Raw genomic sequence first — 25,265 nt, forward strand, 5'->3', positions numbered from 1 at the left:
TAGCGAAAACTTATGTGCAAGTCTCCTGATCCCTTGTAACATTTTGAAAGAAGTGCCCAGGGATAACATCAGCTGAGAAAGGAGCTCCATTGGTGGCTTTAAGCAAGCACATATGTGTCTCTGTGTGCAGGCCTCAGGCCTGGGGCTGGGGGTGGGTAAATGTGGTTCTGCAGGCCTTCCCAGATTGCTCATCCCACATCTGAGCTTCCTGCTACCCACCCTCATTCCAGGTACTTCCGGTGATGTCTGGTTTTTGCAGGAATTGTTCCACCTAGCTGTCCAGTCCAAAAGGAGATCCTGCAGCTCAGTTGTCATTGTGGCATGGCTGCCTCAGTTGTTCTGTGATGTTGTGCCCTTGGTCTGACCAGCTCAGAACTCCCAAGGCAGGTGGGACGTGGGTCTTTTGCCAGGAGAGGCCTGCTAATTTCTTGAGTTGCCCTTTCCTCACCAGACCTGTCTTCTGTTTGTTCCTTTAGAGGGTAACCGAATCTGGGAAGTTAGAGGACACAGACGCCCTGGAGAAGATACCATGGGTACCCAAAAGGCCCTCTGTCTGGGTCACTGTTGCCCGGCAGGTCAAAGGTGAGGCCGAGACCAGGTTCCTGCTTATCCCAGTCTCACTTTTATATTTTGAGAGAGACTTTTGCTCAAGCAAAATGCCACTCTTGCACTCAGAAGCTTTTTGTTGCTCAGTGTTGTGTGGACATACTTGAAACTATAGGGGTATCCCCTGCTTGGCAACCCCAGAGGAGCCCGTGTTGATGGCCTGCCCCTGGAATGAAATCACATTTAATGGGCTTAAAACTTTTGATATCTAAGATTCCAACGAGGTGCAATAATTTCGTAGGTTGTAACTGGGTGGAGATTGGCACAGCATAGGGGTAGCCGAAGGTCACTCTCCCCAAAACTCCAGACTGCAATTCCCATAGGCCTCAGCAAGCATGGAAGTTGTAGTCAAATGAGATCTGGCAGGCACCCTATTGGCTACTCCAGCACAGAATACGAAAAGCCCTGTAAAAGACAGCAGAAATCAGTTTGCATTAGAAAGGTGGATGCGTAAGTGATAGATTTTGGATACGGGCTTGTGGGCACCTGGTTGGCCACTGTGAGAACAGAATGCTGGACTATAGGCCTGATCTATCAGAGCTCCAGCTGATTTGAAAGGAGTGGAGTTAGGGTTGGAGGGAGAGATGCACTCTTAATTCTGGCTTTTCCATTGGGGCAGGTAAACTCCTATTATGCGCAGACTCTGAAGGATGCCTCTGGACTCAGACCCGGCAGACTGAGGAGAGAGTGGATAAATGGAAGGCTGATGGCTGGCAGAGGAAAAAGGCAAGTCCTAGGGATGGGGGGAGAAGATAGGATGAATGGGGACCCACCTGAATCATCAGCCTGAGCAGCGAGCGGGATGCCTCCCAGGTGCAATTTTGAGTCACGTGCCTGTGGAAGTGACCGGGATTTTGAGCCCTTGCCTACCTCTGGGGCCTGATCCAGTTTGGAGATGCTTCCATAGAGTTCACTTGCAGTGCATCCACATCGAGGGGAACTGCAGTTCTGTAAAGGAAGGTCGTTTTAGGGCTCTTAGCAGGAAATTCTAAGCTTCCTCGACAAACCTACAATGCCCCCAAGGTTATGCAGTGTAAACCAAAAGAGCAGAAGTTGCTTACAAAACGATCTTATGTTTGTGGCATGGATACACTTTTGTTCTTCTGGTGGAGCAAGAAAATCCTGCCTTGGGGGGAACAGTGAAAAAGTTCACTGGAATTCTGCCAACTTTGCTGTTTTTGTACCACAAACCAGACTCTTACTTTACATGCTATTTTTTAATGAGATGAAATTGTCCTGAGTGCATTGCATACATTCATGCTGCATTTAAACTGGCTTGTTTTTAAAATGTGAACCACTTTGAGCACAGATACATTTTAGTAAGTGCAGTGTAATAGTAGACTGTGAGTATGCAAAGTGACTTTAAAAATGCTCTCGGGGCTTGAGAACTGGGACATCCTTAATTGGCCTGAATCCTCAGGGGTCACAGAGAGGGTGGGGTAAGGCAGTGTGATCTCTCTCTCTCTCCCTGTGGCCCCAAGGAAGCACATTCCAAGCCCTAGCAGACTTTAAAAATTCTTCTGCGTCTGTTGTTACTAGATTCACAGTGACAAAATCACAGCCCTGCATGTCCTCGGAGACAGGATTGTAACAGCATCACATGACCGAGATGTGAAGATTTGGGATGGCAACACTATGAAACTGGTGAGTAACTTCACACTCCCCTTCCTCTCCCAGTGGGGCATCTTATATCGCACTTTTAGTATGCACACAGACTTAGCCTTTATGTTCCAAAACTGGCACGGTTAGTATGTTTAGACTAGAGCTGTCCAATATAGACACACTATAAAGCACATGGCTTCCTCCAAAGAATCCTGGGAAATATAGTAGACGTGTTCTGGGAGTTGTAGCACTGTGAATGGTTAAACTACAGTTCCCAGGATTCTTTTGGGGTAAGGAGTCCTATCTTGTATGCCTTCATGAATGGTTTTTTAAAAACTTGGCTGTCAATTTGCTTCAGGAAGTAAATAAAGCACTATACTGTATATATATATATATGAATTCAAGGGATGCGGCTGGTGCTGTGCATTAAACCATATAGCCTAGGGCTTGCCAATCAGAAGGTCGGCGGTTCAAATCCCCGCGATGGGGTGGGCTCCCGTTGCTTGGTCCCAGCTCCTGCCAACCTAGCAGTTGGAAAGCACAAAGTGCAAGTAGATAAATAGGTACTGCTCCGGCGGGAAGGTAAACGGCGTTTCCATGCGCTGCTCTGGTTCGCCAGAAGCTGCTTAGTCATGCTGGCCACATGACCCAGAAGCTGTACGCCAGCTCCCTCGGCCAATAAAGCGAGATGAGCATCGCTACCCCAGAGTCGGCCATGACTGGACCTAATGGTCAGGGGTCCCTTTACCTTTTTATATGAATTCAACAAACCTAACCTCTTCCCCATCTTTCATTTCTGTATGCAAAGCTTTTCTCCTAACCCTTCCTTGTTCTCTATCCTGTTTCCTGTACACAGCTGGGCCAGTTCCGATGCCACGGGCCAGTTTCACAGCTCCAGCCTTGGATCGATGCAGACTCCTCCCTTTTTCTCTACGTGGGTGACACTCTGGGCAACATTTACTCCTTAGAGTGGGGCTCCGTCTCTGCTTGAGGGACATGGCTTCCTGGAGGGAGCTCCTGTCAGCAGCCTCTTAAGCCTGGCACTTCTCCTTTCCAGACATGAATGCAGCTGTTTCGCTGCTACCTCCTCAGCCTTGCCCCCAACCCTCTCAGCAGCTGGAATCTGCAGTTCACGCATGGCTTCTTAGTTGATGTGGAGGCCATGATTCTGCCGCAGCCTATGCTTGCTTAGCAACTGTAGGCCACAGAGTTCAGATAACCATGTGAGGAACCACCTTAGAAACCTGGCTGGAGTCTGGGTTTCAGCCAATCAACCTTTGTAGCTCACCTCTACCTAACCACAGAGGTGAAAGACAAGTTTCAGAAGGGCTAAATCTATTGTGTGTACAGATTTCCCCTGCACCCCCTTTGCCTTCAAAATACTGTGATGACAAATTTGCAACCACTGATGCCTTCTGTATAGTGTTTTTATTTTGCTAATGTGCCTTCCCTTATTTTACAAGTCAATTAAGAAATAAAATGGAGCAATGTCAATCATTTTTGTGTTCCTCTGTGCTGAAGAACCTGTACTTAGTAAACAGTGAGGAGCAGCAGGGCTGAGAAATGGCAACGTGGGCTGGTGCTGCACTTTGAAGCCTGGATATTGGGCCTTCAAGGCACAGCATAGGGGCATCTTTGAAAGTCCCTGTGCTTTGTGGCAAGACTTCAGAAGCTCCTTTTGGCTTGGCCGGGTCACCTTTATACTTGTCCCCACGTGACATCCTATGCAGTTGACAAAAGGGTTTGTGTGACCAAAATTGCCTTTTGGGTAATAAGAGAGATGTCCTGAGCTGAAACTCTGCTTTAAGGCATGGAATGGGGAAGCTTTCTGAGACAAGAGGCCCCCATTCTTTCATTGCATGTCTTCCTGGGAGGAGGGAGAGAACATGCCAGTAGAGACTGAGGCCACCACTCCACAACCATATAGCAAGAAGGGGAGTCCTGTACCCCCCTGACACTCAGCTGACTGGGAAACACTCAGCAAAGGAGGCACCGGGGCCTTTGCAATCCACTGTTTCAAAGGCCTTGAGGCATCGCCTTCCTTCACCGTCTCATCTTGCTTCAAGGTGATTCCAGAGCACTTGGCAAGCATCAGAAGAGACGTGTTACTACTGATCTGCAGAAGCGGCAGTTGTGGGCTTAGAAGGGTGAGGAAACAGGTGAAGCACCTTAAATCCAAGGGTGGGAAGGGCTTTTGAAATGACTTGAGAAAGGCTTTGCAGGCATACAGCCCACTGCTGCTCCAAGGCCTTAGTTGTTCCACAGTCTTCCTAACACAAGACATAGCCTGCTTCCTACAAAAGGGGTGCCTTCGTCAACTCCCTTAACAAGGCCAGTGTATTAAATCAAGTTTTAATCAACTGCACTCTAGGAATAAAATTCTATGGAAGGAGGTCAAGTTCTCAAGTCTCTCAGCTTGAAGGCACTTGAGACGTCAGCTTGGAAAAAACGAGGCCTGTGGTTTTTCTGCTGCCGTCCTCCTCTGCGTTGCCTGCTGAACTTCACCAGAGCTGGGTGAAATTGAAGCGCACCTTGAGGAGGTATTTCATGCGCACCTGCCGTGGGTCGTAGACAATGAACTCGTTGTAGTTCAGGGTGTAGCCGTTGGGGTTCACCACCCCGGTTTCTGCAGCAGGGCCCAGGGGGACCAGAGCCCCATGGCTGCCAGGGAATAAAAACAAGAACACAGTGTTTAGAAAGTCACACAAGCACACATGTTCCTTGCCTGCGCAAGGAGTGCCATAGTCGAAACAAAATAAAAAAATTCCTTCCGGTAGCATCTTAGAGACCAACTAAGTTTGTTATTGGTATGAGCTTTCTTGTGCAAACTTAGTTGGTCTCTAAGGTGCTACCGGAAGGAATTTTTTTATTTATTCAGAGATGCATGGAAATGCCCTGGTCCACAAATCTCTCTGCTGCCTTAAGGACAGCCTTTGAATTTTCAGCCAAGTAGGCTTCCTGCACCCACTCCAAACTCACAGTGTCGTGCTGTTGGCCGGGGACGGCGCCATCTTGCCAAGCCCTTTGGTGCAATGTTTGCTGGTCAGCAGTTTCTCCGCTTCGGGGTTTGCCTCCAACAGTTCGTTGCATTCGCCCAGAGCTACCTGCGGAGGAGGGAGAGCAGGACTTCATCCCCAGCTCATGCATACATCACTTGAATAATTAAAGCACTGTAGCTGAACTCCTGTACATGGCCTCTAATCTGAGAAGCGAACAGAGGAAGGAGGAATATGTGGTGGTGATGGGTTGTGGGGATATTGGTTTTACAAGGTTAAGCCCCAGGTCTGGCCCAGTCACATCTCCCCCTTTCCCTTGCACATTTTAAAAGTTAAAATGTTTGGTGTTTTTTGTTTTTTTTAAATGCAATATGTCCAGTTGTCCTGTAAGCAATGTATGGGGTAGTGCCATCTCAACTCAATGCCATCTTAACTGCACAGAGGCACTTGTTTTAATATTAGTTATCAATTCTTGCATTTGGATCCCAAATAGCTCAGAGTGGGGGACATTGTTCTCCCCCATCTCACTTACTCCCCACAACAACCCTGTGAGGTAGGTTAGGCCGAGAGGCAGTAACTCGGCCCAAGTGGGGATTTGAACCCTGGTCTCTCCCAGGTCCTAGTCAGATGCTCTAACCACTATGGCTAATTTGTACTGAACCAGCAGTTCTTGCCAGTAAGCTAAAGGCTAGTCAGAGGGTTCAATCCATCCACAGAGCCCATAACACCCCACTGTCACTCCTCAACAAGTCCTTTCCCGCCGAAAGTCAGCCTAAACTGGGCCTATGTCTTTTATGTTCTTATTTACACTCCAGGGAAGGCTAGAGCTGGGGTAAGCAGTTATTTTGCACTACAGTTCCCTTCATTCCCCTTTTTTCTTTTAATATATATTTATTAATTTTTACATAAAGTTTGCAAAAAACATACATCATGTTTTCTTATCTTATACAATGTTTTGGACTTCCATCCACCACATCTGAAGATTTTTCAGTCTTTATCACTTAATCTGCATTTCATTAGTTTCACTATTACAGTGGTACCTCGGGTTAAGTACTTAATTCGTTCCGGAGGTCTGTACTTAACCTGAAACTGTTCTTAACCTGAAGCACCACTTTAGCTAATGGGGCCTCCCACTGCCGCTGCATCGCCGTAGCACAATTTCTGTTCTTATCCTGAAGCAAAGATCTTAACCTGAAGCACTATTTCTGGGTTAGCGGAGTGTGTAACCTGAAGCATATGTACCCGAGGTACCACTGTACTTTTAATAGTCTTTCACTAATAATTCTCTTCATGCTTTTCTCTGCAATATTTCACATAGACCTCCTTACAAAACTTCTTGTAGTCCTACTAGCGTAATCTGCTGATTACAATTACTTTTCAAATAATTCACATATTTACTCCAGTCCTCCAAGAATCTCTGAACCTGCAGGTTTCGAATCCTTCCTGTCATTTTATCTAATTCTGCATAGTCCATTAATTTCATCTGCCCTTCATTCCCTTTTTGTGTGTGCATATAAATTGTGATTTTTTTTAATTACTTAGTTTTGATACTGCTTGGTATTAAAACACCTCTAAGCGGTGTGCTCACAAAAAAAAGAATATCCCTGAAGAAACAACAGACAACTTAAAATGAAATATTACAAAAACACACAGTTACATATAAAACCTGGAGCTGATGGGAATTGTAGTCTATGTGTGCAGGCGCTCTTGCCCCCTCTTCCCAAAATGGGATGCAAATCTCACCTCCGACAGCAACAGCAAGCCAACGTCTTTCTCGCGGGTGGCAAAGCAGTAGTTGGCACTCTTGGAGGACATGTCAGCAAAGTAGATCCCTTTCCCAAACTTGAAGGGAAGGAAAGGAAGGTCAGTAAGTCAGCCCTGCCGTGAGCTGTGCCAGGAGCAACAGGCCAAGAGCTCAGCAGAGGACAGAGTGGGGAGACTCACCATGTAGCCAGTGACGGGGGCTTCCGGGGGGGCCACCCGCAACCCGTGACTCAATATCCCTGCCCAGTTGCCCAGGCGCGATCCGTGCCACAGCAGTGTCCTGAGAAAGGGGAAGAAGCCCAGAAGAGAATCACAATGGGGATCTCTAGGTTGAGAGCTAGCATGGTGTCCCCAGATGTTGTTGGACTACAACTCCCACCATCCCTGAGCTCTGGCCTTGCTAGCTAGGGGTGATGGGAGTTGTAGTTCAACAACTTCTGGGGACCCACAGGTTGAGAAAGGCTGGATTAGAGGTTACAGTGCTGGGCTAAGATTTCAGGGGGGATGGACTAGATGAGCCTTGGGGGTGCCCTTCCAACTCTACAATTCAAGAATGATATGACTCATGAGAGCCAGGTTCGAATCCCCACTCGAGTCATGAAGCCCACTGCAAGACCTTGGGCCAGTTGCTCGCTCTCAGGCTAATGTACCTCGCAGGGGGGTTGTTGTTGTGAGAAGAGAATCATAGCACTGTAGAGTTCGAAAGGACCCTGAGGGTCATCTAAGTCCAACCCCCTACAATGCAGGAATACGCAGCTGTCCCATACGGGGATTGAACCTGCAACCTTGGGGTTAGCAACACCATGCTCTAACCAACTGAGCTATCCAGGACGGATATGTAGGCCACACTTTTGAGCTTCTTAGGGGAAAGGTGGCCTATATAAATGCAATAAATAAATAAAAACAGGCTCAAGTGGGGTGTCTCTCTCTCCCCCCCACCCCACTCCTTCCACTCACCGGTTGGGGAGGTCAGAGCGGAAGGTCGAGTCTGGATCGGAGCCCTCCTTGTTCAGCACAAAGGCCTCCAGCAGCGTCATGGTGTAATCTTGGTGCGTGGGAGCATGAGTGGACAACAGGTAGCGCTCTAAGACCTGAGAAGGAGTAGGGAGCTATCAGAGGAGAAGCAACAACTCCCCAAATATTTTAATTTTTTAAAAGCATGGGCAGAGTTTTCCTGGGACTTCCCCTCCCGGCCCAGTCCCCTTCCCCTTCCCCCACATACTGTGAAGTCAGGGCTATCCCTCTCCAAAGGTTGAATCTCACAGCTGAGGCCGCGATAGTTCCGGTCCAGCGGGTGCTCCTTGTCCAGCTGCTCTGACCGCACCAGTTTAATGGCAGCACGGATCTCACCAAGAGCCTTGAGGGGCAAAAGGAAAGCAGGCGGGAGGGGTAGGAGCGTTTCACAGGACAGCAGGACCACCAGCACTACCCAAATTGATCCATCCATGGTGGGCATCTTCTGTTTGTTGATTGATTGATTGATTGATTGATTGATTGGGATAGTCTCAACCAGTTCCTTCTCCCACCCCCCATCTGGAATGAGGGGAGTTAGGAGCCTTGAGGCCCAGTCACTTATTGCTCCAAATTTGCATGGGGAGGAAATTCAATTTCCTTTAAAAATATATATTTGCAATTTTGTTGAGACTATTAGTAAAATAAATAAGAATGAAGAATGAAGAAAGAATATGTTATGTCATAGCCTTAATTATATCTTATGGGTTATTTTGTTATTGCTGTTCTTCTTTGCTTTTAATAAAAAATAATTATTATTTTTTAAATGAAATTCCCTTTCCTAGCATGATCTTGGCATTCTGCTGGCCAGATACTCGGGGCATCCCATTCACTCCCCCCACTTCAGTTGTGCGTTTGCATTTGAGCGCTCTTACCTCCAGCAGCTGGGCCTTCTCCTGCAGCTCCTCTTCTGTGCTGATCAGTGGAGGGGTCCTCAGTCTGCAAAAGGTGATGGGGTGGGGATACAGACTTTAAGAAAGGTTGCAGAAACGAAGGGGAGGGGTATATACATGCATTGGGTTTTGCACTCCTACACACACTGTTCTGCACTTGCAAATAATTGGTCCTTTCGTGTGGCAGCAACTGCTCTCTGCAACTCCCCAGTTATGAAATATTAGGCAGGTACCTTCACTGTTGATGTTTTCAACAGCTGCTACAAGCTTTAAGGAATGCCTATCCACGCTGGGAATTTTACCATACATACTTGGTTTAAAACTGTTGAGTTATCTACATTTTTGTACACGTTATTCTAGTTTCTAATGCTTGATTTGATCAATATTTTCTTAAAGCACGCAGAAGATTGTTGTTGTTGACAACATAAAAAGAGCCTGGTGGATGAGGCGATTGGTCCTTCTGCATGCACAACGTGGCAGGAAGGTGTGGGGGAGGCATATATTGCATGATTGCGAATGGCTTGGGAAGTGGGTTGAGAAGCACCAAATATTTGTGGGAGGAGATGAACAATGCTGTATGGAGTTCTGAGTACAGAGAGACAACCGAGTCCCATCCCTGAGCCATTGGGAGCTCAAGATAAGGATGCTTGCTCCTGGCCTGGCAGCACTAACCCGAAATCATGGGGAATCCGCGTGTAGAATTCATTGCAGGCCTCCACCAGGGCACGACCCGTCTGCTTCCGCTTGAGACACGCCTCTACCTTTTGCAGCGATTGGTACCCTGCGCTGATCTGTTCAGCCGTCAGCTTTCCTGGAGGGGACATGGGAGAGAGAGGAACTCAGCCCAAGGTGTTTCTGTCTGTCCCCCAAAAGTTACTGGGCTTTATGCTTAACCTGCCCAAGCATGCAGCCCATTTGAAATGAAATGGAAAGCAACAATTCTCCCAATGGTTTGGAGCAGTGGAATTAAAACAGCAACAGCAACAACTACTAGGGGCTCCCACCCCTGCACATGGCACTCACCTACATGACCCCCTTGCCCAAACCACAACTATTCACCCTTCCCTTTACACTTTGCCGCTGCCACTATTGTGGGGGAAGGAGAAAGAAAGGGCAAAAGTCTACTGGTGGCCATTGAGAACTGCAGCGTGACGACATCCTTAGGGTTTTATTATATAGTATAATACATTTGTTTCCAGATTTCACTCCAAACGTAAGAACACAAGAAGAGCCTGCTGGATCAGGCCAATGGTCCATCCAATACATTCGAGCATGAGAAAACTCTCCCCTCTAGTGGTTAGATAGAAAAGCAACAAGTTAGTGCCACTTGCCTAGAGGAGCCTTTTTGGTGTCATACTTCATCTCCACCACCATTTCCTCCATGGTGCGGATACTGCAAATCATCTCCACCAAGGCCTGAACTCGTGGGTCCAGCTGTGACACAGGCTTGTGGCACGAGGCTGTCTTCTGCGAGACAGCTTTTTCCTCATTCTGGAAAGAATGTAAAGCAAAAGATTATGAGGAAGAGTGTTCTTCAGCCACAAGACGTCCCCTCCCTGCTCTTTCCCTCCCTGAAGTCTCACTGCATCATTGGCTTCATAGTCCAGGTGGAGAATATCATATTTGCCCGGAACCTTCTGGAAGCTGCAACGCTTGGTCCACTCATTCTTGGTTTTGTCCAAAAACCTAAAAGAGATAGAGGAAAGACGACGCGAGACCTGTTCAAGGAGGGCAGGCATTGGATGGGATGGGGAAATACCTCCAAAATTCCCAATGTGACTCACTTTTTGGTGAAGATGTCTTTGGCTTTAGCTAAATCTCCAGCACAACTCACAAGCGAGTGCTGACCTGGCTTACCAACTGAGAAGGAAAGAGACAAAGAGAGAATGGGGGAAGGCTAAGAAGAAGAAAACCCACTGCAGAGTGTGGGACAGTGGAAGAGACAACATGTTGCTTTCTGGAGCTGAGAAGAAAGTCCCAGAGCCGTGGCTCCAAGGGGTGGTTTCTACAGAGCCACAACCACACACTTTGGAATGGGGGAAACAGATAAGAACTGCTTTGCTCTACGGTGCCAAATCAATGCTCTGTCTCCGACAGTGGTCAACCAAATTGCTGGGGCAAAGCTCACAAACAAGACTGGAAAGTGAGATTTCCCATCTTGTTGCAACCCATCATAAGCAACCAGAGGTTCAACTTTGAGCAGACCCTTTGAAATCAACGCAAGTAAGCGAGCCATGTCTATTGATTTCCATGGGGCTGCTCTGAGTATGACTAACTTTGGATACAACTCCAAAAGTTATACAGCCTCTAGGGGCTCCATCCTCAGCGACTGTGTCATACCATCGCCCCCAAGTACCCTGTCCCGACTCACCACGCCCCCAACGCATCCAGACGCTGTAGTTCCGGGCCCTGTCATCCTCCAACAACTGGATTAGGTAGTACTTGTTGTTGTTGAACTGGAGGTTTGTCTGGGAGGAACCAAGGAGAAGGAAGACGGTGAGAGCAGATCAGTGGCAGCAGCACCCCACTTATTGAATACCCCTCCCTGGAAAAGTTCATCTGGTGCATATGTTATAGTCATGCCTAGCATGGGGTCCTTGGAAGACAAACTAGATACTCCACAGACTGAGGAACTTGAGGAGCAATCAGGGTCCCCTAGAAGCACAGCTGAGGGGCCCTCAGTTCAGAACTTGCTGAAGAACACTTGCGGCTGTCAAAGGAAGAGGTGGAGCCACTTCCTGGTCTCAAATAACTCCAGAGCCCCCAAAGCTCCGGATCTGGGCTGTTGTGCAATTTGAGAAAAGTGTCTCATGTCTCGTGAGCAAGTGATGCTCTCCCTTCCCAAGCAAAGTATATATGCCTCCCCTCCCCGCAACTCTTTAATCTTCACACCAACCCTGAAATGGTAGGTTAGGCAGGGAGACTGGCTCAAGGTTTGTGGCTAAGTGGGGATTTGAACACGAGTCTCCCCGTTTGCTTCCATCACCCTGCGCTTTACAGGCATCTAGTTTAACTATCCATTAAAATGCAAGTGAAAAGTAGCCTACAAGCCCACTCACCTGATTCAACATCACATCGTAAATGTCGTCTCCTTCACAATAAACATGGGCCTTGTTTGGGAAGGAAGAGCAGCAGGAAAGAGAGAAGAAAAAAGATGGTTATTTTCAGAGCAAAATGATTAGAAAATAGCATGAACAGGGGTGGCTAACCTTTTAAAAAATTTTAGCCAAGCGGCATCAAGCTACCAAGCTAGATTGACCAGCCAATTCTTGTGGCCCAACATGCCTGTTCTTAAGTCCTTGGTAAGCTTTTACTTCAGAATGGAGGTACTTGTTATTGTGCCCCACCACCAACCTTGTTTTTGGGCTCCAACTGCCAACAGCCCTGGGGCAATATGAGGGAATTTATAGTCATCTGAAAGGCCATAGGGCAGGCTCATCCCTGTTACTCAAAGAGTAGTACAATACAGTGGTACCTTGGTTCTCAAACATCTTGGTACTCAAACAACTTGGAACCCAAACACTGCAAACCCGGAAGTAAGTGTTCTGGTTTGTGAACTTTTTCCGGAAGCTGAACCTGCTCTGTTTGAGTGTTATGCTTCTGATTTGAGTGCCACGCTTCCAATTTGAGTGTTATGCTGAGGTCTATCTGTTTTTGCTATTTATTTTGCCTTTTGGTGGCTCTTTTTTGTTTGTTATTCTGACTGTGTGGAACCCAGTTCAGCTACACAGGTTGTACAATGATAATAAAGGTATTATTATTATTATTATTTATTATTACTATTACTGATTGACTGAATGTGTTACTGCAGTACATTGTTTGTTGTTTTCATTTTAAGGATTGATGGTCTTGTTAGATAGCAAAATTCATGTTAAATTGCTGTTTTAGGGGTTGTTTTTAAAAGTCTGGAACGGATTAATCCATTTTGCATTACTTTCTATGGGAAAGCATGCTTTGGTTTTGGAACGGACTGCCGGAACGGATTAAGTTTGAGAACCAAGCTACCGCTGTAAATTAAAAACCACCTCCCTTCTGTTTTTGAACGTGCGTTTTATATGTTTTCAGTCAGGAGGGGCTGCTATTATGAGGCTTAGCCAAGGTGGTCTCGCCTCCAAATCCCTTCAGCCCCCGACTGACAGGCCGATGGTCAGGAATGGTAGTCTCAGCAAATTTGGGGCCAACGGTTTTCCATTCATGCCAGTAGGTGCCTTACATTGCCCAGCTTGGCAGAGCATTCTGGATCCACGGGTGCTTTTCCCTTCACTATCAGCGTCCTCACGGCCTCTGCGAAGGGAAAGGAGGAGGTGGGTTGGAGCACAGATGTGCCGATTAAATTCACCCTGATCCCTCACAAACTTGGCATCTATGACGCTACTAGCTAGCCTCTTAAGAACCTCAGCATTTCTTTAAAAATACACACGGTTCTAGTTCCTGAGAGTGTTAATTCCGAGCTGCTTAAAAGCAGGCAGTACATTCCGGCAATAAACACAGCCAGCAGTCTCCTGAGAGAGGTGCTTCAGTTCATGCTATAAATCATCACCTGCTTATATCCCCAAGGTCTGAGCTGCTAGGCTCAAGTTGTTGGGGGATTTGGCTGATAGGCCAATCCACTAAGACCTGTTCCATTTGGCTGTTACCCTTGTTATCTGTGTCTCCTTGAGATGCTGTGGTATCCCCTCCGCCCCGGGCCTTCTTAGCAGGAACGGGGGTCTCGGTCCCTGAGATGCTGTTGCTTGGCTGGGATCCTCCGTCCTCAGTCTCTGCAGCGTCTGAAAGAGAGAGAAAAGCCCAGGATGGAGCAGGCCTGCTGGTTGCAGGTTCTGAAAAGTGGAAGAGAGATTTTGGGAGGCTATGAACTGGTTCTACCTTGGCATAAATATATCCCCATCTATATACCTCCCAAGGACGTGGGTGGCGCTGTGGGTTAAACCACAGAGCCTAGGACTTGCTGATCAGAAGGTCAGCGGTTCGAATCCCTGTGACGGGGTGAGTTCCCGTTCCTCAGTCCCTGCTCCTGCCAACCTAGCAGTTCAAAAGCATGTCGAAGTGCAAGTAGATAAATAGGTACCGCTCCGGCGGGAAGGTAAAAAGCGTTTCAGTGCGCTGCTCTGGTTCGCCAGAAGCGGCTGAGTCATGCTGGCCACATGACCCAGAAGCTGTAGGCCAGCTCCCTTGGCCAGTAAAGTGAGATGAGTGCTGCAACCCCAGTCGGCCACGACTGGACCTAATGGTCAGGGGTCCCTTTACCTTTATATATCTTCCACACACCCCTCTCATTTTTTCATATCATTTTTATGAAGTCTCCAAAAATATTTCAAAACATTTATCATCATATACGTTTTTAAACAAAGTTTCCTCTTGTCTTCCCACCCCTCCTTTCCTGATTTTTTTTTACTTCTTTTTATTAGCTGTTTTATAACACATATTTTGTTGTTGTCTAAACCCTGCTACCATTAACTCTTTCAGTAATCCACTGCTTATTTTTCAAATCCTGCCGGCGACTTCATATATGGGTGATAATTTGATGGATAATCCATCAGTTGTTTCCATTTTGTCTTCTTGATTTCACTGCTAATTTCGCCATTTCAGCCCTGCCCCCCTCTCCATTCTGCACCCGGGCAATGAAAAGGGAAGGAAACATTTTTGCCTGGCAAAAACATTCAAGGTGGTTGCAACGCAGGGCTGCAGCACAGGGAGAGTCCTACAGGCATGCTAGGTCCACAGGCCTAAGATTCCCAACCTTTCTTGCTGGCCTTTCTTGCAACGCTGCTCTGAAGCCTCAATGAGGACTGGAAGAATGCAAAGTATTATCACCAACATAAAACCCTACATCCTTGTACCTGACTCCCTGCGTTCCATGAGACGTTCAAACCCAGTCCGGCTGTTGGTCTGCACCATTTGGGCTGTGTCCAGCTTGTAGCGTGTCCGCCCAACCATCACTTCCACTGTAGGTTCTCCGTGGCCGTTCCTGGCAGCCTGCAGGGCCAGGCAGGTGTCCACAGCGTAAGGAAGCCACTTGCCTTCTTCGTCTCCTTGCCAGCACCAAACAAAATCTGGACCAGCACAGTGGCAGGCAGAGAGCAGGAGGAGAGAAGATATCTTGGTCAAAAGCTGGCGAAGCAAGTCCTAAGGGACTAGGAGGCATTTTCTAGCAATCCTTCAGTGGGGAGAAATGGGCAAATGAACATGTGCCCAGAGGAACACTTGCCTTCAGGGCAAAGGGCACAATAGGGGTGGTTTTGATGGTGCTGGACTCCAAATCCCATCAGCCCCAGGCAACATGGTCAGGAATGATGGACACTGTAGTCCAACATGGTCTGCAGGGCCACATTTTCCTCATCCTTGCGCTACGGGCCAAACTTGCAGTGATGTTTCCTGCCCAACAAGGCTCTGCCACCCAACATGGGCTGCATTTAACCTGCTGACACACCCCTGTCCGCACTGAGCAGCAAACCTGTCTTGCATTTGGAGTGTGACACTGTAGGTGGTGCTGCAGCCAGGGAAAGCACCATGAAAAGCACTTTGCATTTTATTCCAGGAACTCATGGTGGGCTGTCTCTCATCCATGCGCCGACCAGACGGACCAACCTGCTCAGTTTCCTCACGGCAGTTGCATCACTGCACGACTTCAGACCAGACCCCTGGAAGCTTTCAGAGTTTAAACTGCAAATGGACTTCATAGCAAACCCCTTTGAAGGCGCGCACTATGGCCCTTCTGAAGTTCTGCCTGATGTCATAAGTGTTAGAATTCCTGCTCCATGATTGCAGTCATGGGATTGTTGTCTATCACATGACGGTGTATGTTTTGACTCCACAAAGTGGGAAGTGACGGAGGCAGGATGTTTGTGTTACTGTGTTCTGTGAAGTGGGACTATTGTCCTTTGTTTTTTCTCTTTGCTGTCTGATGCTAGAGAGAGAGGGAGCCATGTTGCAGTGCTCTGTGTGTGTTTATATGTAAATAAAGTAGATTAGCCAAAATGCTGAGTTGCTGAGGTCTGTTACGCAAGATGCAAAGACTCTGCAGATCCCTAAGTGTGCAGATATCTGTTGGCATCGGTTGCTGTGATGTTTGGGCAGAAGAAAGCTTTTGAAGCTCCCGAACGATTGACCAGGATGGAGGGAACATGCCAGTCAGGCATGTGTCTCTGCCAAGGTCCTACTCGAGAGCAGGACCAGCTCCTGACAATAAGGACATCAGGCGACTGACAGATGTGTGGGCTTGCTCATCTGTCAAAGTTGGTCCGTGGGAAAGGAAAGACTCTTGGTCCGATGGCGGGATCCACTAAGAAAATGCAAGAAAATTAAAAGTTTGCTCACAAGAATCCTGATCCCGCACTGCTGCAGCCACACGCGATTCCAGCCCCGTCTGTTTATTCCGTTGCAGCATCTTGCGCAGGTCCACACAGGACTCCCCGATGTCCGCAGAGAGCTTCCCGGCTCTGTAGGAAACGCAGACGCCTCTAATGTCATCGCCCTGACTCAATTCGGCCTGCCTTCTCCATGTGTGGGGGTCAATAATGGGAGCACCAATGTGGTGAAGGGGCCTGGCTTGGAGAGCAGCTGCTCCACATGCTGAGAGTCCCAGGTTCAATTCCTGGCATCTCCAAATAGAGATTTTTTGGGGGGAGGGGACCCTTTCTGCCAGTGAATGAAAACAACACTGACTTAGATGGACAAATAGTCTGGCTTGGTATAAGGGAACTTCCCAGGTGAGGAATGATGGGAGTTGTCATCTAGCACAGTGTTTCCCAACCTTGTGCCTCCAGCTGTTTTTGGACTACAATTCCCATCATCCCTTGCCACTGGTCTTGCTAGTCAGGGATGATGGGAGATGTAGTTCAAAAACAGCTGGAGGCACGAGGTTGGGAAACACTGTGCTAGCATCCAGAGCTGCCTTTCTCAACCACTGCCCCCTCCCAAATGTAGGACTACAACTCCCATCATCCCTAGCTACTGGTCAGGGATGATGGGAGTTGTAGTCCAGCAGCATCTGGAGATCCAAGGTTGAGAAAGGTTGATCTGGAGTGCCACAATCCCCAGCATCTCCAGATAGGGTTGGGGAAAGACCCTCAACCCCTGGAGAGATGCTGCCAGCCAATGTCTAGTGACCCAGTGATCCGACTCCCAATATTAAGCAGCTTCCTGCGCCAACTCACCGCGCTGCCTGGCTTAGGATCTCGCTCTGCTCAGGCAAGAACTGCTGCCACCTGTTGCCAGGGGTCTCCCACTCCCAGCGCAGCTCCAACTCAGCCCTGGCAGTGCTGGGCTCCCCATTCTGGCGCTCGGGGGCCTTCCGCTTCCGTCTCATCCCTGCGGCGGCGTCAGAGCATGCAAAGAAGGCTGAGTCGACACCTCACACAATCACCTAAACAAGGAAGCTGAAGTGTCACTGGGGATCATTGCAGATGACCTCTACAGCAAGAAGCTCAGTTGGTTAGCGTGTGGTGCTGATAGCACCAAGGTTGCAGGTTTGATCCCCATATGAGACAGTTGCATTGCAGGGGTTGGGACTAGATGATCCTCAACTTTACAAGTCTATGATTTACTTTACAAGTCTATGATTCTTCAAGCACAGGCTTCAGAACTACATGCCTTACTATGGCAAATACTTACTAAGAGTTTTGTGGCACCTTATACAGGTATAGACCAAAAAAAATATTGCAACAGAAGCCACTGAGATCCCACTTGGCCGTATGTGTGGAAAGTTGTAGCATCACTTCCTGCTTTGGGGGGGGGGCGTTCAGGCCGGGCACAGCCAATGGGGCTGTTCTGTCTGAGTGGGCACACCTTTGTGCCACAGACTGCCTTTCTGCCAAGGCTTCCCAGGCAAGATGCAATTTTAAAATACTAAATCAAATGATGCAAAGTCCTCTCAGGTTGATGGCAGACTTAAGGAACCCTGGGAAAGCAGGGTGGGCTGCCCCAACAGATCTCTTAAGCCACTGGCAGTTCTGTCAGGAGCCGGTGGTATTTACTCCCTGGCTGTACTGGGTCAGGCCCTCCTCCTGCCTTCCCTCAGACCTTTATGAAGCCACAACAGGGAAGCCTGTGGCTACTCCCCTCTCTCTGGGTCCCATTCCCACTCGGGAGAGGACAAGGAAGAGGAGCAGAAGATTGGCAGAGGGACCCTTCCTGGGCTTGGTAGATGCTGCTCAGATATACATGCACAGGGACAGGAATTGTAAACATGGTGGCCAAAAGGTACCGAAATGAAACAAACACAGAAATGTCACAAGCCGTAACTCTTGCACATCACTGCCTTTATGGCCCTGATGTTCACAATTATTATGTACAAGCACACACAAGCAAACCATTGCTGTTATGTTCACACAAGAGGGCGTTTCATGCACCCAATTACAAAGCTCCTGCTGCAATAATCACGCTGGTCTTTTTGCCGGGTTTCACCTGTGCTTTACCTACCGAACTTCACCAACATTTATCTGGCCCAGGAGGACTGTTTCAAATCAGCTGCGGTGAAATGCATTCGTCACATGCCCTCGAGACACCATTTCCGCCCCACTATGATCCCGCAGATAGAAACCCGACTCCGGGGAAGTCCGGATTCCTCAGCCACCGCGGTGATGCCGACCCCCCAGCGTGACCAAACCTTGCTAATCGTAATAAAAACTAAAGATATGGTGACAATCAGTCAATCAACTGGTGTGCATTATTTCCCAGGACCCACCCCTGGCTCTTCTGGGGCTGAGCTCTTGATCTGAATTGCCCTGCCCGACCTGGCCTCTTAACCCCCTCCAGCCCACTTCCCTAATTCCTTGATCCTGAACATCTGAGCCTGCAAGCAAGCTAGTGATCTGCCTCCCGCTTCCTTTTTTTTTTTTTAAATCTACCGCTCTGTGCAATATTTTCCATCGATTTCCCTCCCTATTTTTATGCATTAACCCCCCCCCCGCGCGCTTGAATAGGCAGACCCGCTTTTCCAACCTACCTGTTCCGCGTTGCCTTCTCTTTTTTTTGCAGCTATTACGCGGCTGCAAACAGCGCCTTTTTCCTGCTCCCGGGGAACGTTCCACGGACCAACCCCTTTTTACTTCATTTGCATACGTCTGTTTTGCATGCTACGCCTCCGGCGAATCGATAAAAAGCAATCTGCGTGCGCACGCGTAGGGGACCTCCAGCTTGTTTGACGCTTTTGCACCATTGAGGAGGTGGGGAAATGCAAATTTAGAAGCGTTGCATGATGGTCGCAGCTCACAGTTTAGCATTTCCCTCCCTGGTGTTTCTTTTATCTCACTATTATTATTATTTGTTACAGTTCCAAGATTGAGGCCAGGAAGGACCGGGCCAATATATTGATTCCAATATAATGGATTCTCCACACCATGATCTTGTTGGCGAGTAAACACCGCACAATATATATTGGAATAAGGCTTCACTTTCCGTTGGCTGGGCGGAAGCTCTCCGAAGAGGCCACGTGCTGGGTGTCTGTCACCCTTGTTGCGCCTCTGGGAAGGTCTGAGAGAAGGGCCGAGCATCACCCTAGCAGGGTGCCGCCTCCTGGAGGTGGGTGAGTCCCCAGCGATGTGGGTCCCGGCGAAGTCCGAGATTGGGCAGGAGAAGCCGGAAAGGGGGGAACTCCGCCCCCCTCCGGCGGATGCCTCCGTGGCTCGCTTGGGATTTGGGAACGACTCACGGCCAGCAATCTTGAGTACAATGGGAAGAGGTGAAGCGTAAGCGAACAGCGGCTTCATAACCCAATTCAGACTAGTCTCCATCCAGCATTTTCCACTTTCCAGCATAATTTTAATTCTTATAGCGCAAAAGAATACTGAACAGTGGAGGTAGAACCTAGGTATGGAATTGGTGACCTCGGCAATTTGCTCCACAGACAAGGAGAAACTAGTCCCAGCCGAGCCCACTGCTATTTCTACAGTTCTTAAAACAAATTCACTATCATTATCATTCACTATCATTCACTGTTCATTATCTATGGGCCTTTATCATTCCCTGCAGAAAGTAATCTCTTTAATTGGCCAGAACGGAGTGGGGGGGGGGAGGGGCACTGAGTTTCACTGAGTCGAACAGGACGCTGCTGAAATATGAGAGCACAAAGTCCACCATGGATGAATAGATATTATTTATTTATTTATTACATACTGCCCTTAATCATAAGTCTGCAAGGGCAGTTCGCAGAATATTGGCTCCCTAGCAATATGTTTATTTTTCTAGAATACCACATTTCAAATCTGGAATATCCTTAACCAGTTAAGGATTTGCAAGGTTGAAAGCAGCACATATGTAAACACAAATATGTATTTGTAACGTAGGAGTTGGAGAGAAAGAAACTGGCGGCTTACCCTGTTTCAAAAAAACACACAACAAAGATAGGAAAGGAAGCATGCTTGGATATGATCTCTGAGTGATCCTGAGGGCCTGGCCTCTGCCAGTATTAGGTAAGATGAGCCAGTGGTCTAACTCCGTATAAAGATGCTTTGTATGATTATAAGAACCTTTGGCAGGGTTGGGGGAGTTTAAACAATTATGTGGTTGCTGTCAAGGGGCCTCAAGAGCTAGAGCTCATCTGATAAAAGCATCTTTGCTCCTTGTGACCACCCATGGACCAACTAGGCCCCAACCCCAGAACTGCCAGATTACGTCTGAATCTGTCTTAACAGGATCTGTCCCAACTCTGCTCCTTGATTTATCTCAGGGGAGGTAACCAGTAGCATTTCAGCCATTGTTGGACTACAAATCCCATCACCACTAATCATAGGCCATACTGGCTGGGAGTGCTGGGATCTGTAGTATAGCAAGAAACATCAGTTAGGCCACCGGATGCCCTGATCCTATTTTTTCCATGCACCTGCCCCCACCTATTCAGCATAAGGTCCTCAAATATAGAAGGACATAGCACTGGTTTGGATGGGCGGATGGGAACACTAGTTAAAATAAGAAGTTGGCAGCTGGAGCGGGACATATTCTTGACAGGTGGGGCCACTCAACGTGTGGCCACATTCCAGGACGTAATAATACTTGATGTATCCATATTGTGGAGAACATGTGTACCACTGAGCACCAGCCCTGGCCTCCAGATTACCGGTACACCTCTGCAAAAGTTCATTACCACGCCAGCCATCATTGTCCCACACTTCTATGTGAATGGGGTTTTCATGCTTCAGCATGACAGTCCCAAAGCCCAGGGTTTCATACCACCAGGGGTCGTTATCAGATGGGACGATGCTGGTCCTCAGCGCTCGACCTTGGAAGACAACTCTGACATAAGCATCGGTGGCTGTGAAGTGGTCGCTCCAAAGGTTGGATCCTCTGGTCACAACAAAGGTGAGGTGTGCCCTGCCCCGCTGTCGGGCACAGCACATGTTGTTGTTGAGGCCATCCTTCTGACAAAGGCAGGTGCATCGCTCAGCTGAGCTCTGGGAGCTCCAATGTGGACACCGCTGCGGACACTCCCTCTTCAGGGCCTTCCGGTTAATATGACTCGCAATGGCTTGCTTCAGCAAATCCCTCCTTGGGTCCTGGTGGTTCAGCAGCATGTGCAAGGGCTGGAGGGAATAGGAAACCAGCCCAGGCTGTGCTTTTGCACTGTTCTTCCATTCCGAGAAGAGTTGAGCTCCTCTGGCTTTTGAGAAGAGAATCTCGATCTGCTTATCTCCTCCCTCAACTTCAATTTGCTGCTTGGCATAGTTTTCATGTGAGACTCCATGACTGTAGAACTTCTGGATCACTTCACACCAGGCATTTTGGGAAGTGGACCCAAATACCTCGTCGTTTCCCAAAGAAAACCCCCACTTTAAGCAGTCCTCGATGCTGGAAGCTGTAACCCCCCACAAGGCCATCTTGCATGTCTGCACAGCCAGCAGGTGGCGAACTCGGCCCCCAAGGTCCACCTGGCTGATATAGTGGGTGCCATAGCTGTCGATAAAATGCTGGTATTCCTCAGAGTTGTTCTTTATTGGCAGCTCAGCCACATGCTGGGCAAAGTGAGAGGACAGCGGTGAGGGTCTATGGGGGAGTCTCAGCCTGCTCAAGAAGAGAAAAAGAGGAGCAGGGTATTAGAAGCAAGGTTTATAGTTTTGCCCACACCACCCACACCCATAATCCTCCATCTTTTTGAGGGAAGGGAAGCCTGCAAAGTTTCGGGGATCTTCTTCCTCTCCAACATGTTATCCCTCCCCTGTAAAGGCCCCCAGAGCTTCCTGCGAATCAGAAGAGAGGAAGCGTACACATACAAGAGGACTTTAAACACAAATTTGAGCACCTTGAATTGGAACTGGAAACGAACTGGCAACCAATGAAGCTGCTTTAAAATGTAGTGGGGTACATGTTAGAGCTAAACCAGGCATGTCCAATGTCTGTTTTGGGGGCCTAATCCACCCCGCTGGTCGATTTAATCCGGCCCCTGTGGCAGTTTATCTCCTGGGGTAAAATCCTAAAAAAAAACACCTTCAATCTTAAAAAAAGCTCAACAACCTCAACCCTACAAAAAACCTTTGGTCATCCCTCACACATGTTCACTTCATCAAATCTGGCCCTCTTTGAAAAAATCCCAGCCAGTAAGCTGGCTGCAGCATTTTGGACCAGCTGAAGTTTCTAAATGTTCTTCAGGGCAGCCCCATATGGAATGCATTGCAGTAATCCAATCTGGGAGTTACCAGAACATGGAAGACAGTGGCCAAATAATTTCTCTCTAAAGGGGCCTGTTATGTACTGAAGTTCTCACCCTGGGCCAGCAGGGGGATACTGTAGATAGTTCAGGTCCATATATGCAAATAAGGGATCGAAAGTGACATTCAGTGATTGGATAGTTACAGAAAATGGTTACTGTTGCGTTCTAGTGGAGCTCTATACAGTGGTGCCCCGCAAGACGAACGCCTCGCAAGACGGAAAACCCGCTAGACGAAAGGGTTTTCCATTTTGGAGGCGCTTCGCAAAACGAATTTCCCTATGGGCTTGCTTCGCAAGACGAAAATGTCTTGCGAGTTCCTGCGGGGTTTTTCCCCCTTTCCCCCCTTTTCCTAAGCCGCTAAGCCGCTTATCAGCTGATCCGCTGATAAGCCGCTTAACAGCTGATCGCTAAAAGCCGCTAAACCGCTAATAGCGCTAATCCGCTAAGCTGTCAATGGGCTTGCTTCGCAAGACGAAAAAACCGCTATACGAAGAGCCTCACGGAACGGATTAATTTCGTCTTGTGAGGCACCACTGTATAAGCAGGCTGGCTGAACCCTTCAGTTCAGTTCAGTTCTGGCCTGTGAATAAACAAGAGCTGTTTGAAAAATCGCTGTGTCGTCTGATATGTTCACCAGCAACTTAACAGGGCCCATAACTGGTGAAGCAGGCAGTGCTGGAGCAAAATGCTGCTAGCCACCAAGGTTACCTGAGCCTCCAGTGACAGTGTTGACTAAAGATATGGTGACAATCAGTCAATCAACTGGTGTGCATTATTTCCCAGGACCCACCCCTGGCTCTTCTGGGGCTGAGCTCTTGATCTGAATCGCCCTGCCCGACCTGGCCACTTAACCACCTCTAGCCCATTTTCCTAATTCCTGAACATATGAGCCTGCAACCAAGCTCTTGATCTGCCTCCCACTTCCTATTATCCTTTCTTTCTATTGGCTTTGCCCAGAGCAAGAAGAAAGCTTCCTCCTTTGTTTGAGTCTTCAGTAACTCTATGTATGAGAGCTTTGTGGAGTTTTGTTGAATGCTATCTGAATAGAGAGAGAAGTCTAACAATGGAATAGTAAGAACGAATGAATAACTGAACCCTGTGGGGGCTGAACACAGTTCAATAGAAACCTCTGCTGGAATTGCCATATCTTTTTGATCCAACTTCCAGTTGAGGACACCCGCTCATCATTTACTTTGATTGTATCTCTAGAGGGATACTGATGCTCACCTGTAGTGTGTGCAGTAGACCTCTTGCCTCACAAAGCTGTAACTGTCATGCTGGGATTTCTCATGTGCATAAATAGCCATCCGCGAGTGAGATCCAGCAAGAGCCACCCTCATCTTAGGCAGCTCCAGCCCTACTTTGCTCAGCACTGCGCCGAACCCCAGCTCCATGTCCAATCCCAAATCTGCTTTCCAGTCATTCTTCACCTCCGTGGCCATTGCATTGGCAACATCTACATCCAAATTCTCCACAGAGCTGCTGACTTGCCGATGGCATGAGCGGACCACCTGCCAGTCCGCAACAGCTAAAGGGAGTTTCTGCAGCTGCCCATTCATCAAGGGATTCCGGCAGAGGATGCACGTCCCATTGGGGCCCTGCCATTGGCTGGTGTCCACCACAAACGCTCCCTTTCTCTACAGAGTGGTGATGTCAACCCCCTGACCAATATAGGTGTGGCCAGGCACAAAGGTGTCCTGCTTCATGCAGATGGAGCTGGGGAGCCGATGGCAGTGGCTGGAAGTTGTTGGTGGAAGTTGGAAGAGAAATAGGAGGAAAGCTGCTAAGAAGAGGTGTTGCTTGGACATGATTGTTCTGCTGTGATCCTCCCCACCCCCAGTGGGGCAGATGGCTTCAAATTACCATGGGAAATAAAACAGAGAAGACTTATTTGCACCATTCAGGCATTTCCCACATTTGAGAGTCCCTCTTTTCACATCACCTGTGGCTACCTGACCCTTTCTAACTGGAGGTACCAGGAACTGAACCTATTGGCTTCTACAAAGTAGATGCTCTACCACTGAGCCATGGCTACTCCTAATGGTATATGCTGGGCCAGGTGTGGGGAACCGCTGGCCTTGCAGATGTTGTGGAGCTAAAGCTCTCACCAGCCCTAGCTCAATTGCAAGGAATGTAGGACCTATTGTTTAGCAACAGGCTGGAGGAGCACAGGCTGGGTCATGGGTCACCAGCAGGGAGCTCTTCGTAATAATTATAATTATATTTTATTTATACCCCCTTCCCAGTTCAGAAAAACGGGCCGAGGGCGGATAACAACAAATTTAAAACACTTAATTGATGCAACAAAAAAACAGCATAAAATACAGTATAAAACGTGAACAATAAATTCAGAATTCAAAAATCAATTTAGGGGGGAAATCCATCCAATACACGTTAGATGATCACCAGAACTAGCTGGCTAAATTAGTCCTATTTGGGCCAGCGAGGAGACCAGGGGAGAATTACCGTAACTGTGGGATCCCAGAGCGGGTAATCTTCATAAAAAGGGGAGGGGGAGGGAAGGAAGGGGAATAAAAGATCAGGCTAAGTTCAAATTGAAATCAGATGTTGCTGGACTCGCAACTCCCATCAACCCCAGCCAGGGCTGTCAATGGTCAGGGTTGTTGCTTTAGTTGAGCACAATGTCTGAACATTGGCTATTCCATAATAAGACAGAAGTTCTAATGATGGCCACCCAGTGAACTTCATGGCTGAGGAGGCGACTGAATGTACAGCAGGAACAGAAATATG

At 48.2% G+C, this 25,265-nt stretch overlaps 3 protein-coding genes across 5 annotated transcripts in view; 1 reads left to right on the top strand and 2 right to left on the bottom strand.

Annotated features, from left to right (window-relative positions):
* TEP1 (telomerase associated protein 1) overlaps window positions 1–3,705 on the top strand; it is a 55,009-nt gene extending 51,304 nt beyond the window's left edge. For all 3 annotated transcript variants that reach the window (XM_079951513.1, XM_079951512.1, XM_079951511.1), the window contains exons 53-56: window positions 477–582; window positions 1,226–1,332; window positions 2,146–2,250; window positions 3,065–3,705. In XM_079951513.1, coding sequence (XP_079807639.1) covers window positions 477–582; window positions 1,226–1,332; window positions 2,146–2,250; window positions 3,065–3,199 — 453 coding nt within the window. In that variant the 3' untranslated portion in view covers window positions 3,200–3,705. The remainder of the gene's footprint in view (window positions 1–476; window positions 583–1,225; window positions 1,333–2,145; window positions 2,251–3,064) is intronic.
* On the bottom strand, window positions 3,622–18,976 carry PARP2 (poly(ADP-ribose) polymerase 2). The gene is made up of 19 exons (XM_079951693.1): window positions 18,819–18,976; window positions 17,029–17,237; window positions 16,190–16,311; window positions 14,713–14,925; window positions 13,510–13,641; window positions 13,086–13,156; window positions 11,932–11,982; window positions 11,244–11,340; window positions 10,657–10,732; window positions 10,456–10,558; window positions 10,204–10,363; window positions 9,545–9,683; window positions 8,855–8,918; window positions 8,191–8,325; window positions 7,926–8,059; window positions 7,149–7,248; window positions 6,948–7,046; window positions 5,188–5,312; window positions 3,622–4,869 (listed from the first exon to the last, which is right to left on the bottom strand). The coding sequence occupies exons 2-19, from the start codon at window positions 17,178–17,180 to the stop codon at window positions 4,710–4,712; spliced, it is 2,133 nt and encodes a 710-aa protein (XP_079807819.1). The 5' UTR covers window positions 17,181–17,237; window positions 18,819–18,976; the 3' UTR covers window positions 3,622–4,709.
* A 973-nt stretch (window positions 18,977–19,949) lies between these two features.
* On the bottom strand, window positions 19,950–24,363 carry LOC307201993 (perforin-1-like). The gene is made up of 2 exons (XM_079951596.1): window positions 23,742–24,363; window positions 19,950–21,868 (listed from the first exon to the last, which is right to left on the bottom strand). The coding sequence occupies exons 1-2, from the start codon at window positions 24,071–24,073 to the stop codon at window positions 20,770–20,772; spliced, it is 1,431 nt and encodes a 476-aa protein (XP_079807722.1). The 5' UTR covers window positions 24,074–24,363; the 3' UTR covers window positions 19,950–20,769.
* Window positions 24,364–25,265: the final 902 nt, after the last annotated feature.

This window comes from Podarcis cretensis, assembly GCF_951804945.1.
Source record: "Podarcis cretensis genome assembly, chromosome: 13".
NCBI lineage: Eukaryota > Metazoa > Chordata > Lepidosauria > Squamata > Lacertidae > Podarcis > Podarcis cretensis.